This window comes from Aythya fuligula, chromosome 1, assembly GCF_009819795.1.
Source record: "Aythya fuligula isolate bAytFul2 chromosome 1, bAytFul2.pri, whole genome shotgun sequence".
Classification (NCBI taxonomy): domain Eukaryota; kingdom Metazoa; phylum Chordata; class Aves; order Anseriformes; family Anatidae; genus Aythya; species Aythya fuligula.
The window spans coordinates 59,539,598-59,560,329 of NC_045559.1; the positions used below are offsets into that span (position 1 = coordinate 59,539,598).

At 41.0% G+C, this 20,732-nt stretch overlaps 1 protein-coding gene across 2 annotated transcripts in view; it reads right to left on the bottom strand.

Moving 5' to 3' along the window:
* The window catches only part of TBXAS1 (thromboxane A synthase 1), a 240,551-nt gene that overhangs the window by 109,538 nt on the left and 110,281 nt on the right, over positions 1-20,732 (bottom strand). For both annotated transcript variants that reach the window (XM_032207857.1, XM_032207858.1), the window contains exon 5: positions 19,158-19,254. In XM_032207857.1, the coding sequence (XP_032063748.1) occupies positions 19,158-19,254 (97 nt within the window). The remainder of the gene's footprint in view (positions 1-19,157; positions 19,255-20,732) is intronic.

The window sequence follows — 20,732 nt, forward strand, 5'->3', positions numbered from 1 at the left end:
AGAGGTGAGGGGAAGGTGTGGGGAGGGATACTATTCCTAAACCCTCCTGTCCTTCCCAGGGAATACTTAGGAGCGAACTGAGACTGGAATTAGAGCATTCATTCCCCTTGTGAAAAGGGCTCCAGTCTCAGTTCCTCTCCAAGGTCTGTTTATACAAAAACTATCATGAGATAAAGGTACGCGAGTAATATTTTGCAGTGGTATCTGAAACCTTGGCCTCTGTGATCAGCAATATTTTGTAGCAGTATCTGAAACCTTGGCCTCCCTGATTCAGATGACTGCCCTATGAGGTTGAGGAGGTGTGCTGACTTCTCCACCAGAAATGCCAAGGACTGAACAGAAAAGGGAATTTCTTCCACACAGAGTGCTACAAGTGCATCTTCCCCAAGAATCACCTATAGGTTGCTACGCAGGGCACTTCCCAGAGAGATGTGAGTGCCTTGCCACAATTTCCAGCAGAGAAAAGCATGAAAGCCTTTTTCTTGCACTCTGGGCACCTCCCCTTGTACAAAAGGAGATGTGTTGTTGCCTTCTCTTGCAACTCAAAGGAATTTGTTTGCTGCTATTTTTTTCAGAGCCTGAACCACCAGGCAGTTTCAAAGCATACCTGTGAGGTCCAGCATCATGTTCATAGGTCTCCTAGGCTGGACACAAAACAGGTCTCAAAACTGCTAAGCAGTTTAGCACCTAAGTTTTTCTGACCAAGCTGAGAGGAAGAATTGCAGGTGTCTAAGAAACCTCAGTGATGAAACTGCCAGCCCCAAGGGACTCAAGGCACTTCCAGGCATTAGGTATGGCCCAGCGAGGGTTTTAGGGATCTATATCTTCAGTGTAAGCTCCCTGAATCGGACTAAAATGCGTAAGAATTTCTGATTGCTGACAGAGCCAAGCTAGCCAGGTGAAGGGAAGCCTTACCAGTGGCTTACTTTAAAAATATTACTCTTAGGAAAAACTTTTCTTCAGAGCACAGTATATACAAAAATGTCACTTTTTTCTCACTTTGTATTTTATTGACAATTTTGGTTTGAAGTCTTTCACTGAAAAGAAATATAGAAAGAAAAATATAAATAATATATATAATACAACAATATATATATATTTTTATATAGAAATAAACTGGCCAGTCCAGCTTAAAATCTCAGAGCACCGAGAAACAATAAAACATGTGAGTAAGCAGTAGATAACGTCTAAAACCCGAGCGTCCTTTTGAAGGGCTTCTGTTGGTCTTCTAAATTCCCATATAGCACCTAAAAGCTGTTGCCCAATTTCACATTTCCTATAAGACAACACCCTGATATACAAAATATACTTCAGTCTCATTTACTTATTTTGAAACAGAACATCTTCAGATTGAAGAGCTCCAATTCATGCAAAACAAATGCAGAAAATTATTCTATTTTTTTCCTCGATGCCAAAATGAAAATTCGAAAACAATGTCAAACAAAGCAAATAAAAGGTTACATGCAAAGACTCTTACATGACTTTCAAAAATGCAAATGGGTTCAAGATGCTATTTAAATCAAACTACTGGAAAAAAGGGGCTAGTAGAAGTTAAAAATGTGGATGTAACCTACAGCTCCACAAGTCCAAAAGCCATTGACAGTCAAAGTTAGGGGGCTATGCTAGAGGAAATACCACTCAACACTTGCTATGTTCTTGTGCTCTTGCTTTGAGCATCTGCTGCTAGTCAGAGGCAGAGCACTCTCTGGCCAAATATGATTCTTTTTATCTTAGATTTCCTTTGAAAAATTGTTCAGAAAGAAAACTCCAGGTCAGCTGTAATGGCAGCACGACAAGCTGTCAACAAATCACATTTGCAATATCCGCTTAGCTGAAGAATTTGAATTCCCTGCCTGCCACTTCACAATTGTTTCTAATTACATTAAGTGAATATTTACACATCAGGGGAAAAAACAAACTTCGTATATTAAGATCTCCACATCTATCTGTCAAAACACTAATGCATTTTCCTGATAGTAGTAGCTGCTTTAGCTCCTCGTTTATTTGTCCCTCAAGAAGAGCTGAGCTATAAAACTTTGTAAGTAGTTGCACAGCACACTTCCAGGATTTTATCTTCCCAGATTTCACATTTGTTATTATTTCTTAGGATTTTTTCTAAATTGATTGAAACCAAACTCATTAAAGCATGTAAAAACATGCTTGTATGAAATAGCTTTTTTTTTATTATTATTTGACACTCACATTAATTTGAAGACATTGACAATTAAGTGTTTGTCACAAGACAATTTCAACAAATAAAATCCTACTATGTACGGATAATACCACAGGACCTACAGACTTATCATGAGTTGCCTGGAGCTCTCAGTTTCACTAGAACAGCCTCACTTCACAACCAACCTGTAACCAGACTGCTCTTCATATCACTCGTGTTTGATTTCTTCAAGGAGAGGAGTTAAAACGCTCCTCTGAGTATCAGCAAGTACCTTGTTCAAAATAAATTAACAGTATCAGCTACTTTCACGTTCCTAAGCATATTAGCTTGTGATAGCAAGCAGTGTGGATTATGAAGCATAAAGCACGTCACCGTACCTTGTAATCTGAAGAGTTCTAGGACAAGATAGAATTAAGCAAACAAACAAGCAACAATAAAACAAAACAAATAAACAAAACAGATTGGAGACCCCATCCCGGAGGTCACTGATCCCTTTCCTGCAAACCAAGACACCTCCTGTGCATGGAGGGCTGTTCCAGCATCTCATTGTTTCAGTTTTACTGTATTCCCTCCGTGACATGAAACTAGAGAGGTCAGCTGGATGCTGAACTCTCCTTTCCCTAAGTTGCCCTGCCCACCATTTACTTGCCCCCAAAACCAGCGCTAGCATTTCAGAGTTGGACATGCTGGAAACTCAGCAAATGCACAACAGGACAGAAAAGTGTCTGCAATTCAGATTCCCTTTTATCAAGTGCCCAGAGAAGGAACAAGTGCCAGCCCTCAGAGGGAAACACCTGCAACCTTTCACTGAGTATTAACCTCAGAATAGCTGGGCACATGCATAAAGGCAGGTGACTTGCACAGAGCTTGCCACAGCCCTGCCTGCTGAGAGCAACACAGTTCTTCCTCCAGAAAGGAGAAAAGAGGCCTCACTCTCCAGAAGCCCACATGTCAGTGAGGTTGCCAGGCTATGCATACTGCGTGCTCCATGCCTGACCACATGCCCCAATGCTTCTGTCATTTATCGGCCCCTGCACGTCCAAGCACGGCTTTACTGGGGGGCAGGAGAAGGGGAAGAGAAGGGGCTGCCGTTTCCAGCCACCAGTGCTGGCTGGTGCAGCATGTGCTCCCACATCACACGGACTGATCTGGCATCTGCACAGCTGCTTCTCCACATCTAAGGTCAGTGCTGAATCCACCCCTGTATCCAACAGCCTGATAAATTAAAGGGATCTCGAAACTGAAAACAAAATACAATAATAACCCTCTGCAACATGTCTCAAACCCTGGTAAAACTTTTCCTTAGAATAAATCTTAACCCTGGGACCAGCCTAAGATCTTAGAGCCAAAACTGCCTGTGCACTGCCAACATAGTATAAAAGCCACCACGAGCACCAAGGGAATAGAAGTGAGGAAATGAGAGCTGCCCCACTGGACCGCTGAGGAGGGAAAAACCAAGGCTGTGCCATCCAGCAGCCAGGGCATCCAGGGAACATTTGCCTTGACACGGTCAAACACCAGCGAGGGAGGAGGTGTTTGATCCAAAAACTGACATCAAACATTAAACAAAATAAAACCAGAGCTAGTTAGAAATGCTTATAGCTGCATGGTTGAGAGAAACTGGAAATACTGCAAAATCAATTTGCTTTTCCAGGGTTTTGGGAAGAAAAATGGAGAAAAGTTCCAACAAAATATCTTGCTATATATGGTTTTGGAACAAGATAACGTTACTTTGCAAACTGAAACGGCCATGAGTTTTCATTAAAAGCTTTAACTGAAACAAAATATTCCAATTAACTTTTATTATTATTATTATTTGAGCTTTTGACTCTTCTAAATCAGCCACAATATGCGACTTTCCCACATTGCCCTCAATGCTTTCTGAGATTTGATAAGGAAATGTTAGGTATACATATATTTTTGAATTCTTATCATTGGCAATATAGTATGCCATATATCCAAACTGCAGTCAAGTCAGTTTATACTAGGATGAAAAAAATGTTGTGAAAGGTTTTAATGTCATAAATATATAACATTATATATATATATATATATATATAAATCTTTCATGTGAAATGAATCAGTCACAAAGTCAGGATTCTCAGCCTTTAGGCATCCAGCTCACGTGACAACTTGTAGAAGAAGTTAGTGATCTGTAGAGCCCTGTCACCAGAGAGCGATACTTGCAAGTGAGTTTCCTCAGTCTTTAATAGTTTTTATTGAGTCTATGTTTACTGAGATTCTTCAGGGGCTTATAAACTTAAGCAGTTTGGTCAGATTTTCAAAGTGTTTTTTTTTATATCCAGCCCTTACACCAGAGGGATCAAAGCCAAAGTCAAAGAAAAGGACATTGTGTTTATTTTTCCCCACAGTGGATAAATAGCCCTATCTTTTCCCTAGGTCTCTGTTCCAAAATACCAAGACCATTTTGACTGAAACCTTCTAAATGGAAAATATTAATTGAAGGAGTTAAAGTCTGATAAACTCCTGAAAGGTAAACATTAGAATGGAACAGAGTGGGCAAAGTTAATTATAGATATCACCTCTGCCTCCGCTACTATACAGCTTCTTTGGAAACTGATGAAATACTGGAGTGAGTCCTGATTACATTAAAACGTGACTGAAGGTCAAAGACTGGTTAAACTGGGATGCTTCTGAGCCATTGCTAAATTATTCAGAATTATTTTAGGAAACCTGCATAAAAAGTGCAAGAGTGCAGTTTTAGCTTCATCTAAATGCGCATACGGAAAATGGAAAGGGAAATGGTGAAACTGTCCTTTGCAATTGCCTTGAAAAGGGAAAAAAGAATATCTCATGCATCTCAAACTTACAACTAACCTGGCAGCGGAGAACAGTGCAAGATGGTTCTTATTTTTACAACTTAGTTCCCCAAATCATTTTTGCAAGAGCAGGCATGAAAGGAAAACAAGAATGGCACACATTCTGGTAACAAATGCAGTTATTTTACTATTGCTTAGCACCTGTGAGAGGAGATGGACAGGAGTAAATAATTAACGATGACTAACAATCCTTTTCTTTTGCTTCAGGACAGCTGTTTCCTGATCCATGTGTATGCCTGTTGCTGTATACGTGTCCGTATGTCTAAATGAAGTCTCCTTTAGCTATCACTGAGCTTTCAGAAAGATGTGAATCAGTGGCCAGCAGTGCCCAAAGCAGCGAGCACTTGTTACGCTGGAGATCAGGGAGCAAGCCATGCAGTGTGAAGACTTGAAATTTACATTCCTCCTCTTCTTTTCTCTTAAGTGTGGTGAATTGAAAGCCCACAAACAGCGACTGTCCAGGCAAGTGCTCTGCAACTTTCTTCAGTCGTGACCAGGAGCACCGTGTGCGCAGCCCTGAGCTTCACCTGCACCCCACACTGCAGTGTGCTCCCTTCCTAAGGTTCAGACCAGCCAACTATTTGCTGTCGACTATTTACAACAAAAGGTGCCAAGGTACGTGGCTGCTATATAAACAAAGAAGAATTCTCACTAGAAACTAAAATAAGCCCTGCCGACTCATTTTTCACTTATGATCCATAAGATTTATAGCTGCAACATGTTGTCAGTGGTAAGGAGTGCATCATCTCTAAATGCCCTTTCCCATGGAGGTTTTAGTCTTGAAGAATGAACTTAAAATTGCATGTGATCACAAACAAACAAAACCCAAAGGATGGCAAAAATCTTTTGCCCAGACCAAAGCTACTGGAGTTAACCGTGAGGTAATTTCATAAAGATCAGAAGAGAACTTTCCAGCCTATCGTCAGGGAAACACTGAAAAAACAGCGGCATCAATTTAAGATGTCAGTACCCTATCAGCGGTTCACCACTCCCCATCTATTGAGGATTACCACTGTCACAACGGAGCTGGTGGAGAGCCCATGTGAGCTCTCATCGTCTGCTTGAGCACCAAGTCAGCTTGCATGTCTCTGAAAAAGTCTGCATTGATACATAAACTAAGATGGATTAGCTTCTGTGCTGAACCAGATGAGGAATGCTCACATGATCCATTTTATAGGTCTTGCTATGGGAATGGGAAGTCCAGCTGAGACATGTTAAAAGAATGTGTTATCATTGTGTTAGATAAGAATATTACCACAATCTTAATATATATATATATATATACAACAAAGAAAAAACAAGACAGCATCAAGCCCTTCATATGTTCAAGTTTAAATATAAATGTAAAGACAGGTGAATGGATTAAGCAATCTGAAGGGATGACTAAAGAGCGAATTATTCTCAAATTATTTTTGATATGACTTACTTTCAAACTACTTAAAATGAAAAGCAGAGGCTTCCAAGGATTAGTATAATAATGCCCACCTGTATCACATTAACTCTCACTGAACAGGAATGAACTTCACCTACAGACACACAAGTCCTCCTATCGTATTCTAAACAGAAAGTAGATCCATTGAAAAAAAAATCCACCTGCTCATATCCCATTAGAGAAAGGGTACAACAGTGGTGGTAAGCTGATTCATAGCCAGCAGACCCATTCGGACAAATGATGCCCAGGTCATTCTCCGGCACTGGAAGTCACCACAGTGCTGGTTGCTGGAGACTGGGTGGAAAAGCCGGAAGGAAGATGAAATGTAATTGTTTGCCTTGTTATTATACTGGACCTGTGGCTTCTGCTGCTGGCCACCTTTGAGAAGAGGATGCTCAGCTAGGCTACATAGATCTCAGGCACAGTATATGGGAACCATTCAAGCTATCACAATTTTCCGGGTCACATCTGATCCAATGCTCAGTGCTGAACTTTGAGGCTTCTAGGTAGGTACATGGAAATCAGTTCTCTGGGCAGAAATTAAGGGACATGACACTCTATTGTATATCAAGAATAGAGGAAAGAGAGAAAACTGCAAACAATGAAACTGATCTGCTACTGACAAATAATAGTTTCAGAAGTCAGAAGTGACAGACTGCAAAAGGGATGTTATTGGAGTAACTAAGTTTAAAGAAACAAAAAAATCTGCACAGCATATGCCCAAAGAAGTAGGATAAGGTGACTTTCCCTTAAAAATATAATAATAATAATAATAATAATAATAATAATAATAATAATAATAATAATAATAATAATAATAATAAATCAACAACAGAAAACAAAGGTGGGGACCAGCAATACAAACACAAGCTGCATCTCCTCTGCACACATACACCTACTCATAGCAGCCAGCTAAGGACAAGGTTAGATGAGGAATCATAGGATCACAGCATGGTTTGGGCCGGAAGAGACCTTAAAGATAATCTAACTCCAACCCCCCTGCCATGGGCAGGGACACCTCCCACTAGGTCAGGTTGCTCAAAGCAATGCTGTATCTAACCAGGAAAATCTATTTATCAGCCTTAAGATTTCACATATTTTATCCAGCAATAAAATGTGCTCTTTAAATAAAGAACAGAGCCCTGGGAACAGATAGTCCCTCCCTGTCTATAACTGTTGTTTGTCTTAGGACTTGCAGTATGAAAGCAAAGTGCCACAAAACCAGTAAATAAATAGCCAATGTGAGTTTGATGAAAGATTGGCTCTGAAGACTGCTTTTGGCCTGAATAGAAAGATATGCTTTCATCCTGTTTTGACTATACTCATACGTTTACCTAACATAATTGGATGTAGTTAATATTGCAGGAGCCTTCAAGCAGTGCACATTTCCCTCATTAGTGGGTTTAAAGCCTTAATGATATCTCCTGTGCTGCAGAAAAGCCCAATGTAGGCTTTAAAAGTGATTGGCAAGTTTCAACAGGAGAAAAACTGGGGGGAAGGGAAGGAAAAACCTAATAAAACTGATCTTGGCTTCTTCAGTCATTTAAAATAGGAAATTTGCGGAGTGAGAGGAAAAAACAAGGTGGGCTTAAATAAACCAATAAAGGTGATTTCAAAAGTTGCACTTGCTGTAACTCAAAGAAACACATGAAAGAACAAGGGAGTGGGTGGAAAGAGGGGCTCTCCCTTCACATACCTGCCACATGCTAAAGACACACATACTCAGTCTTACACAAATGCTTCCTGACATAAACAAGTGCATAGGCATAGTGTTGTCAAATCAGCATCTTCCAACACCTGCAGCAAAACCACCTTTTTGTAGTTTCATTATGCAGCTTTCTTTTTTTTTTTTTCTCTTTTTCTTTAAGTCTCAATAGACTTGGCAGGGAAGCCTTGCATCTAAGAAACAGAATGTCACAATATACTATTAACTAAATACATGCAAAGGGTTCAGGTTTTTGTTGTTTGTTTTGTTTTGTTTTTTGTTATTGACTAATTTTGACCATTTTCCAGGAACAGAAATTTCACAGGCTGGTTTAGTTTCAAAAGAAGCGTAATTATGTACAGCTGTATTCAGTATTTCTTAACTGCCTTGAACAATCAGTGAAAGGGAGATTTGCACACATTATCAGCCACTATCATTAGTGCTCTAAAGTACGTAATCCATCTGGTGTTCTGGTGTCTACCTAGGAGCAGGTATTGAACCAACGATGGCTGCACTATAAAAGCAGAAAGAAAGAGCATTAAAAACAAACAAAACAACACAGCAACCCCAGTCATTTCTCCATGCCATATTGTCCTTGTGTTTGTTTCCCCCAATGGTTTTCCAAATCATTTTCTATGTATAGGCGTGGAGAGTGGAGAATTAAAAATGTAAATTTCATCAACGTTCAGTTTTGCAGCCTTCATAAAGGAAGAGGTATCAGGATACCATGGTGATGGGAGCACTGCAGCCCATTAATAAACCAGGGAAAGACTCAGGGATAGATTAAAATACTTAGACCCATGCTGAAAAATAACTCATATTACAACAAACCCTGCAAAAAAATAAAATGACTGTCCATCTCAACAGCAGCCGTGGTCTCAACCTACTGATTCATCATATCCTGATGGGGGGCAAGGGAAGATGAAACTTGTTTTTAAGCCTTTCAGTCTCCTTACAGTCAATTGCATTGCTTTTATATTGCTGAGGTTTATGGCCCATGGCATCTGAAAGCAGACAACCCATGTCCTTCTTTATTCTGAAAAAGAGCCGCCATACACAGAAGTAGAAAGTTTTTATTCCAGTATTCCATCTGCGTGCAACCCATCTGTTCCCACCATCTCTACTAGCCCTTCGCACAGAAGGGATCAGCCATTTTTCTTTGCTATCTTACCTGGAAATATGACCAACTTTAGTGTTCACTTCCTCAATCAAACATTCATAAATCTTAAGCAAACATGATCTACCTTGGTCACTAAGCTATTATTTTAAGTCTATATAGGGAAATATCCTACATACATTAGCCTCCCTGGAGGTATTTAAGAGACGTGTGGACATGGTGCCTAGGGACATGGTTCAGTGGTGCAATTGGTAGAGTTAGGTGGATGGTTGGACTCGATGATCTTATGGGTCTTTTCAAACCTAAATGATTCTATGATTGTGTATAATGATTCTACATTAACTACAGTCAGCATTTTTAAATTGCTTTCTAGTAAGCTGTTCTGTGAGAGCCTGAACTATTGTTTTCAGCATCTTCCCTAAAGCTTTAGGTACCTGTCATTACCAAACACTTAAACATATGAGAAGAGACTGTTTGCCCGCCTCACCAAGAGAGGTGCAGAAGGACATAGGCTCCAGTTTAAGGGAACATCCTTATTCTGGACAGACTATTAATAAAAATACTTAGGTAAATATTCACTCATGGCCCACTGAATTAAATGAGACAAGTATATGCATGTATAAGGAAGTAAATGGTAACATTTTTTTTATGACTAGCAGTTCATAGGCAAACTCCAGGTGTGCAAGGTAAGTATGAGCTTTCCAACCTTGCAGGACAGATTTCACTTCCTATTCTGAATCAGATTTACAAAAGAAAAATGACAAAGTTCAGAGAAGATAATCCTCAATATACAGTCAATTGAACCTGTTAATACTATATTTGCTACTTTTTTTAGTACTTCAAAATAGTTACTTGAAAAAAAGAAAAAAGCAAACTTTCAAATAAAACTCTTCCTTCTATTTCTGAAGCTACTTAAAAAAAAAAGTCTTCCTAAAAAACAAAAAAAAAAAAAAAAAAAAAAAAAGGAAGAGATAGAAAAGAGTACAGCAATTGGAATTAACCAAAAAAATCAAAACCCAACAATCGTTGCCATCAGTTCCGAAGCACTCACATTCACTAATGGCAATGTTCAGCTGGAAATTCCCAACACGCTCTTTTACATTTGTTAAGGTGACAAAGCACTTCCTAAATGATTTGTCCTTGTGAACACAGGAATTCTACAGCAAAGCCAAAAACTGAGCTCAGAGCTCCTAAATCCCCACCTAGAGCCTTAATCACAAAACCAGACTTCACCTCACTGGGATTCCGAGCATCAGGTGGTTCCCAGAGCACAGCCTACTAACACGTTAAGTTTTTCTTTAAGGATAACTGAAGCCAAAATCTGATTAATTTTACAGTCAATAGCAGCAATCATTTGACAACATTAGTTTTGTGCTATTAGCTGCAACAGATGGGGAATAAGGGGTAATTTATTGTGCATGCATAAAAAGACATACACAGCCTGAAAGAAATGACCCTCTCAATATTTATTATTTTAATTTTTAAAGTGTCTATAGTGAGCATATGCACTCCTACTTTAAAACATTTAAACAAAACTGGATTTAATCACTTAGAAAAATTAACTAGTAAGCTCTGAAAGCAAGAAGAGGAAAGAAAAAAGAAATACAGAATTAAATGCTATTTTACAAAGTAAAGGAGAAGGCAAAATAGTTACACACACATTGACCAGGCTAGAAAGGTACACCAATATGGCTAGAAGATAGCCATGCTAGGGAAGGAAAGTGGATATTTCATTGCAGTTGTTGAGCCCAGGAGCTCCAGCCCCAGCAAACCCTCCTGAGAACCACCAGGTCAGAACAGGGGTAAGAGCCCTTGCCCAGCTCCCTGGCAGACACCAACACTGAAAAAATCTCTCAGGCATCTGGGCTCACATGGCTGTACAACAGCACCCAGAGATATGCAGTCAAACAAATTAATATTAAACAGTTAAGTGCTATACAGCCAAACACGTTCCCTCCTAGCATAATTCCCTTTCTATAATCATGCTGTACCAGCCAAGATTTCAAACCAACGATGATCTAGCAGCTGTAGAAAACCGCTAGGCAAAAAAGTACATCTTAATAAATTCACTGCTTGGACACCTTTTCACTTATCCTCGTAAGGCACAGAGCGATTTTTGGAAGCACTGAATATTCTCAGCTCAATGAGACTGAGCCTTATTGTACATGTGGCAGGATCGACACTTGCTTCAATTTGTCCTACAAAGGGAGGGAGGGAGAAGAGAAAATTGCAGCTCCGTCACAAAGAGCTGCGCGTTCAAGGCACGGCCTGCCATCGGGTGGGATGGCTTTGCTGCATCATGAACCGAACTCTCACCGTGGCACTGGAGGAGGCACATTTTGTGATGTTCCTGTAACATGGCTTGGCACAACTGAGGTCTGCAAGGCTGTAGCGAGGACTGGAGTTTCAGCATTTCCTCAAAGTGCAAAGAAACCCCAAATCAAATATGTGTGCATCTATACACATCCAGAAATACGTACAAATACGTGTGCACACGCAGGAGTAACAACAATACTGAGACAGAAGCCTTATGCCGGTCACTTTGCATGTCCTATGCGAACCTGACAAAAAACAGGATGAAACAAGATGAAGGAATAGAAAAATAAAGAAATATATTGAAAAAGACTGGGATGATAAGTAAACCTAAAGCCCTTTTACTCCTTCTCTCCACTCCCTCAAAGAGCAGCTTGCCTCTAACTAAAAATTGCAATCCGATTATTAGCACACACCGGAACATCACTTGTGTACAATACCATCCCACTGAACACTCATTCAAATTGTGGTAAACTGAAGCTCTCATGACATATTTCAACATTTTTTTTTCTCTTGTTTAAATTGTCTGCATCATTTCCCAAATACTGACTTTCCCACCATCACAGTGTGTGTGTGTGTCTGTGCTGCTCCAAACCAGGCGCCCATGTGAAGGTGAGCCCCTGGCAAAGTATGCTCATCGGCTGTTTACAGATTGAGTTTATTACACTTTGCAACAACAATTTGGAAATAAACTAAGAAATTCACATGAGATGATGATGATGACACTGACACAACAGGAAGACATTTAATTTCAAGAAAAGAAACATTTGTAAACCAAACAACCACGGGTACAGGGTCAAGACAGCACACATACACATTTCTGGCAACAATACGCAACTTTTCGCTAACTATTTTTGTATGACTTGTCTCCAGATGAATATATGAGTGGGTTTATTTTTCAAAACAAAACCCGTATTTGTCAGAGAGGAACTGAAGACGCAAGCCCAGCCTGTAAGCTGGATCAGACCTTGCGTTTGGATACACAACTGCATGGCCACTGTTTACGCAATGCCAGCACATCGGCCGGGCTGCTGCGCACTGCAGTGCGTGCGCTCTGAGAACCAAGGCAGAATGACTCCGGTAAGATCTTGCTCAAGACACGCCAATGACCCTGCACTTGAAAAAGGCCAAGAACACACACACACACACAGTCAGTTCCTGAGACACCACACTGAGCTGTTTCAAGCCAGTCATGCATCCAAGCACTGCTCTGGAGATGAATAATTCCTATCAGCCAGTGTGGGGTCGTCTGAAGTTAATGGCAGTCTGCTGATTCACACTGGCTGAGGCCCTGGCCCAAAATTCACAGAATCACAGATGGCTGAGATTGGAAGGGACCTCTGGAGGGCATCTTGTATCAAATTTGGATAGACCTTTTGACAGAGCAATGTACACAGACACTTTTCTTGCTGGTACTCTGTCCCCAAGCTAGAGAGCAGAAAGATCAGCTGATGTGCGGCTATATCAGCCATCCTGCACCATCCTATCTGGCAACTGGTTTGTTTGTTTAACGCCACAGGTAGGCCTGGAGCTTTACAGATTTAACAAAATAAGGATGAAGCCAACAGCTTAAGTGTAACTGGCAATTTCTATCTGTGAAGAGAACAACTGTGTCCCGCATGGATGAATTAGGAGTGGAAAAGGGGAAGGACAAACAGAAGTGAAAAGAAAAGGAGCTTGGGCAACCCTCTTTTCCTTCAAGAGGGATACAAAGAATTTGTACTGCCATGTTATCTCAACTTTCTTGCTAGCTTTTTGTTATTTTTCCTACTTCATTATTATTTGTTATTATCCCATTGTTACTTTTTCCACTGTAACAGCAAAACTTCTAATGAAAAAACGGTGCTGTTCTCTTAGAGCTACTGGAATTGGTGCAGATTTGTGTATTTAAAAACATCGCCCTCCTCCAGTGGGTTGGCACACATTTAAGGATTTGGTCTGGATCAACTACTAGTTTCCACTTGTGATAGCCACATGAATTCTGGCAGAACACTGACTCCAGCAGCCCAACAAACCTCAACTGGCCAGTGCTTACCTTCGCCTTAGAGATCACTGATCCACATTTTTGGTCTGCAGCTTTGAGGAAAATCCTCATTTATATTAGATACCAGGTAATCTCCTCTTCAGATTGCTCCATCCTAACATTCGGCTCTTATGTTTTTAAATGTACGCTTCAATGATTCTAAAATACTAATTCAGAAAGAATTTTTCATTGCAGAAATTAAAAACAATCTGAAAACAGATTATGTATCATTATCCTGCCTGGCAGAATGCAACAAGCATCATAAACTTGTCTCACATGCAACACAGTAATGCAGCTAAAAAGGGTAAAGAACGTTCCTAGTGCTTTTAAAAGAAAACTTCTATTCAAGAAATGACTTACCACGGCTGTGAGAAGAAGGTATCATTTACTGCAGCACAGCCCTGCCTAGGATTCTGGCTGAGGTTTCCATGGTTAACCTAAATTAAAATCAATTCCATATTTTTTGGCAGAAGGTCTATAAGCTAATTTTCATCTTTTCTTCTTCAACTATAATTAAAAACATAGGGAAAGGGCTTCATATGCCTTAAGTATGAAGGTACATTACAGTAGACATTTCTGTTTTTAAATGGATACAATGCTCACCTTAATCAAGTCAAAATTAAGAGGGAAAATAGGATGTCATTACTGCCTTTCTGTGATTATATGGTTAACACTAAAATATACCCCATGCATACAGGGGAATAACATCCTGTGTGCAAGACCTGGTTGCTGGCTCTAAAATGAAGCGAACCTTACTGTAGATTTGATCTGCAGTCACCATACACTTCTGTCACAAGAATTACTAATCAGTAGCTCAGAAGGAACAGAAGAGGGCAAAGGAATCTAAAAGGCTCTTAAAAGCAATATTCAAAAGAGATTTGTAGCAAGGATGCGAAATGTGTAGTATCAAAGGGAAACATATTCGCATAAAATGAGCAATCGTTTGGCTTCTGTTCACATGCAAAATCTACTTTGTCCATGTAATGAGTGAGCAGTCTGCTTCAATGTGGGAGAAGCATGCAAGTGATCTAGCTCTCTCTGGACATGGAGAGAGGACACAAAGATGCTGCCTTTTCTGCAGCTATCACTCAAGCACAGCCACCCACACCCAGCACAGATAGGGCCAATTCACCCACTACCTGGTGCTATTGCCATGCTTTGGCCCACTGAATTTTGTCCAGCACCCGGGAGCATGGAGCTCCCCTCGACACAAGGAATCCTTATGGCACTCCATCAATCCAGCAACAGAAAATCAAGTTACTGAAAATGATTCCCCGTATCAGTACAACCACAACCAGGTCCCTTCAGGCCAAATACAACACCACGCCAGCTCTCTTGTAGCAGAAAACAGAGAAACATGAGATTGTCATTATTTCAATAGGAATGGCAAACCCTCTCGTCTGTTCTGGAGAACAAGTCTTACGAGGAGTGGCTGAGGGAGCTGGGATTGTTCAGCCTGGAGAAAAGGAGGCTCGGGGCGACCTTATTGCTCTTTACAGGCACCTTAAAGGAGGCTGTAGCGGTTGAAGTGGTTGAGTCACCATCCCTGGAGGTCTTTAAAAGACGTTTAGATGTAGAGCTTAGGGATATGGTTTAGTGGAGGACTGGTTAGTGTTAGGTCAGAGGTAGGACTAGGTGATCTTGGAGGTCTCTTCCAACCTAGATGATTCTGTGATTCTCTTCCTCCAGAAGAAAACCAGGCAAAGACAGCCTTTCCAGCTCCACGGGAGATGTTCTGGGTCAGGAACCCACACATGCCATAACCTGGCACTCACAAAAGAGAGCTGCACACGTCTTCTTACACTTTAGATTCAGCATCCAGACTGTGGGTAGCACAGCCCTTTACATTTTTCCTTCACTGAAACACATGATCTCTTATCTAGGTATTAAAATAAGCCAACTCTTCCTCCAGTCCTCTCAGCAGATTAAAACCACCCTGATTCCATAAAGATTTTCTGATTACTTCCCAGCAAGTAGCCAGCAAGTGTAGAATCATAGATAAAGGTCATTCTTCTTCCAAGCACTCAAAGGTATGACGTTATGTTGTGGGCAGCTTTAATAAAAACCGAAGCATCATCTTATCCGCTCTTGTCTATCAAGTACATCCATTGTTTGCAACTCTTCACAAATTCAATTTTCCATTACTTCTTATTATAATATATATATATTTAGATCAATTGAAAGAGTAGCAAAATATACACGGAATATCAACTTTTTCTGCTAATACATTTAGCTTTTAGAATTCATCCTGTGCATCCTGCAACTTCGTGTGATTGATACAACTGTTACAGAGTGTGGTGAATAATCTCTCTTTGGTATTCTGGGTTAGATAACTTACATTTCCCTCTGGTGGATAAGGCACAAATCTAGATTTTGGAAATGTATTTAGGGGCAAAAGAAGGGCAATAGAAAGAAAAGATCATGGTGGGTTTTCCCAAGGCCTGTTCAAACCTACTGGGATCACCCCCTTTCCTATGTTTCCCACCCTGAAAAACTGACACTTCCAAGCCAATGAAAAGGCTTTGGGTTGAAATAATAAGTTGTCCTGCTTCTGGCTGGGAAAGAGTTAATTTTCTTCCCAGTAGGTGGTGTGGTGCTGTGTTTTGGATTTAGGATGAGAATGATGCTGATAACACACTGATGTTTAAGATGCAGAGCAGTGCTCTCACAGAGCCAAGGACTTTTCAGCTTCTTGTGCTGCCCTGCCAGCGAGGAGCCTGGGAGGGGACAGAGCCAAGACAGCTGGCCCAGACTGGCCAGAGGGATGTCCCATGCCATGTGGCATCCTGGAGAAAAATAAAACTAAGGGGATTTGTCTGGAGGGGCTGCCAGTGCTCAGGGACTGGCTGGGCATCACTGGTCAGCTGGTGGTGAGCAATTGTGCTGTGTACCCCTTGTTTTTTTGTTATTGTGTTGTGTTTATTTATTTTCTCAGCCTTTTTTTCCTCCTTTCTTACTAAAGTGTTCTTACCTCTACCCATGAGTTTTTGCACTTTTCTTTTCAATTTTCTCGCCCATCCCACTGGGCAGAGGGAGTGAGCAAATGGCTGTGTAGTGTTTAGCTGCCTGCTGGGTTAAACCACAACATAAGTGAATGCCGTGTCTGGACAAAAATATATTAGCGTAGCTCTACGAACAGCATTAACTCCAAAGCCAGTTCTACAATCACTCATCAGCACAGTATCTGGGGAAGGAATGGGTAAAATAAGGCAGAGGGATCTATTCTGTGTTTTGAATTCTTCCCTGGCAAACAGACACTCTCACTTAAAGCAGAGGAGCTTGCTTTGAGTAGTTTTTAAAAGTATAAACAGAAGCAACCCTATTAAAAGCTTTAAAATAACATTTATTCAGTTGATATGAGAAAAAAGAATCTATTACTTGGAAAGCGCTTTTCCCACTCTCACTTTTCAACCATTATTCACATACAACCAAAATTACATCTGAATAAATCTCACTGCCCTTCTTTACATACTATACAGCATTATTTATTATCATATAGGATCCTTAGTATAGAGCATAACAGAACACTTCACTGATAGAGTTGATGGTGAATTAAAGAGGAGAGGAAGCTTCTAGTGTAAAAATTCAAGAGGGGGAACAGATTCCCAAGTCAGATGTGGAAGGACTTAGAAATGGAAGGCTGTTTATCCTCTGCTAATGAAGAACAATGGGTGGAAGAGGGGGAAGAAGTGGAAAGTGGTACATACCAACATCTGAAGTGTGCAGCTGGGTGAGAAGACCATGGTATGAGTAGATAAAAGCATACAAGATGAAGTTCACTTGAATTAGATCTATGGACATTGGGCAAACTAGATATAACAACAGTGCATTGTGGGGAAACTGCTCCTTTTATTCCAGAGAGAGGTAGGAGTTAAATTTTCCCCTATGCCACAGGCTTTCTGGTTGGTGGCAGGGATATCACTCAGTCTGCACCTCAGTTCCTCATGCATAAAGGAAGGTACTGTGCAGAAAACCCACAGATTGTTCAGCGGACAGTAAAGTGATAAGGGTAAGATATGAACCTACACAGACAACTATACCTAACTGATCTCTGATGAAGTGAAAAAAAAATTAAAAAGAGACTGGTTATAGAGACCTGAATTACCTTAATTTGAGAAGAACACAAATATTACAAAGCATGACAGATGGTTGTATAAACAAAAGAAAGATAAATGTCTCACCATCAAAGCCTGAAGAAAAAGTAAAATTTGGCCAATATAGGAAGGATGACAATGCACAGACAGATATATTCAAATGATGAAGCTGACTGAAATTAAGAGCAGAATGAGTATGTGAACATACCCTCTCAAAGAAATGCTCTCTAATTTCAGGAGGTGTTATTCGTGCAGCAGTTACTACTATGAATACTGCACACAACCTACTCACACCAAATATACAGAATAAAAGCATGGGAAAGTTGTAGACAGGAAGAAACAGTGTTCCTGTTTGTGGATGGAGGAAGGAAAGGGGCAGGAAACTCCTTCAAAAACAGAGAAAATTGGGAATAGGCCTTTTCCACATGCAACTACTTCAGCCTAAGAAGCTTGCACGCTGGGATTCTTCCATTCAGATGTGAGTTACAGGCAGAACAAAGGTTGACTGGTACAAGTGGTTATTAAATAAGATACAGGTAGTCACAAGATGAACCTTATGTACCAGAAGAAGCAAGCAAAGGAGACAAGCAATCTGCAAACAGACTGACTGGTTGCAGAGAGGATCAGAGGGGCAGAGGAGACAGACAGCTGATCAGAGATGAAATTTTCCCTGAGGGCATGAACAGCCCTCCTGAATACATACAGGCTTATGTGAGAAGGTTTGAGCATACAAAGGGGCCAGGAGGAAGAAAGGAATGGATGGCACTGAGGCAGCGTGTGGTCAGTGTGATAGTATTTCCTTTTAAAATGCTGGAAATTTTTACTATACCTCTGACCACACAGCCCCCCTCTTGCCCTCCATTATCTGTTCTAACAAATGCGTAGAAAAGTGCTTTTCAATATATATGTGTATAAAAGTAAAATAAGTAACCAACAGTATATGTAAAAGCCCTTGCTAACCCCAACTTCATCCTTTTCTATTTCTTGTTTTCAGAGTGCAAAGCAATATATGTTAACTGAGAGAGGTATGCCCATGTCCCCAGCAGCCTCCTCCTGCCCCAGAAAGTCTAAAAAGACAAAACAGACCATGGGTGGGAGAAAGCAAATAGCATTGTTCCCATATTACAGATTGAAAACCAAGGAAGAAAACCTAGGATTTTCCCAGGAAGTAAGTGGCAGAATTGGATACTGAAACCCTCTCTCTTCAGCATCCATTCGGTGCCTCAGTCACAAGGGCATTGCATTTCTTTTTAAGATGGTCTCTTTCATTCTCAGTGTGCTGGTAACAGGAGCCTTTGACTGCAATGCATACACTGAGTTTATATACCTTTAAGTTTTAGGAACCATGTTGTACTACTCCCCACCTCTATTTCCAGCTGTCTTGCAGTGACTTTTTGTCTGAGCGCAAATGAGCAGTACTACCACCTCTGGCCACAAAGAGGACCTTTCTATCTACTTACAGTTCTGTTGGTGAAGTTACTGAAGTCTGTCACTAAGATTTGCTTGATCATCTCTGGTGTGGAGACCACCACAAACATCTGGCGACCAATGTAGTATCTGAAAGAAAGGAAGTAGAGAGCCATTTTAGCAGATAACATCAATGAGAGATCCACCTTCTCTAAAATCTCTCTCTTGGCTTGAAAACACTTGCCATGAGCAAATACTACAGAAAATATATTCCCTTGTGTAGATCAGTATCTTTCCTCCTCCCTCTCAACTATTAAATTAAGATGCATGGTCCTGGAATTTAAAGGCAACAGCTTAAAACCTTTTACTGATTAATCAATACTTAGCCAGCATTTTAACCTAATGGTTTACACACTCTGCACTCACTTGTGAATTCTGGACAAAGCGATGCAGTACCACTAAACCTAACTACACAGAGGCAAAGCATTAGTAACCAACAACTCCAATAGTCATGAAAGACCTGCAACGTCAATTAGCCTTCAGCTAGCCATACAAAATGTCCCCCCAGAGTGGCTGCAATAAAGGCACGCTTCCACCACTTCTATTGGAAGCACTGGAACTGAGCGCATCTCAGACCACAGGCTCATCATCACCATGAACACATCCACCTAACAGATACCGAAGGGAGAAAAGAAAAACAAAGAAGAAAGCTGCAAGGCTCACTAAGTATAAAGAAAGTAATAAAACTTTAGGGCAAGACTGGGTGACAGGGGTGACTCACTCTCTGCTCATACACCTTCTATCTCCCTGCTCCCAGTTTGATCAGATCTTGTGGTGCCAGGATCCATCCCTTGGGGGACTTGACACCACAGTGGGTGCTACAGAAGTACTGGGACCCACCCCACACCCCACAGCTCCGAGGGGCACAGAGCTCCCTTCTCCAGCAGGATTCCCCCCAAGGCCCACGGCTACTCCAGGACTGCTTGGCTGCTGTGCAGGGGTGAGGAAGGAGCACGGCCAGAAAGCAAAGGTTTCCTGCTGTCCCTACCTTTGCTGGTTGCTGGCCCAGAAAGACTGTGCAGGTGGTTCTGCCTCTGCTCTGCCGGGAGAGAGGAAGAGGAGGCTGGAGGCAGGCACAGGAAGGCTGGGCAGCTCAGAGCACAGCACAAGAGCAGCACCACAGATGCTGCAAGACTGCGGTAATATCAACGCCTGATCATTTTGGTACGATACAGCTTAGTATCAATGTGTTGCTTATCACCTGTCTACATTGCAGCAACAGAGCAGACAAGCAAACCCTGGGCTGAATTAAATTTAGTAACGGGAGGTTCCCATGGCAATGAAGCTGCAGCAGCACCGATTCCACCAGGGGCAAACAAGTCAGACAAATATCTTGATTCCAAAGCAGGGTTTCACAGTCCACCTTGACCTCCGTACCACCAAAACTCATAAGAAACAAATAGCAGAGAAGAGTAAGGAAAAAAAAATCTGCAGGAAGGAAGAGATCTTCTTTTCATGTTTGGTGGGTTTCCAGAGTGAACAGTTATTTCCCAAATCCAACCCACAGGCTCCACTTGTACCTTAGACACAGGTTCAACATATTCTATTAAAATAAACCTTTCTCACCT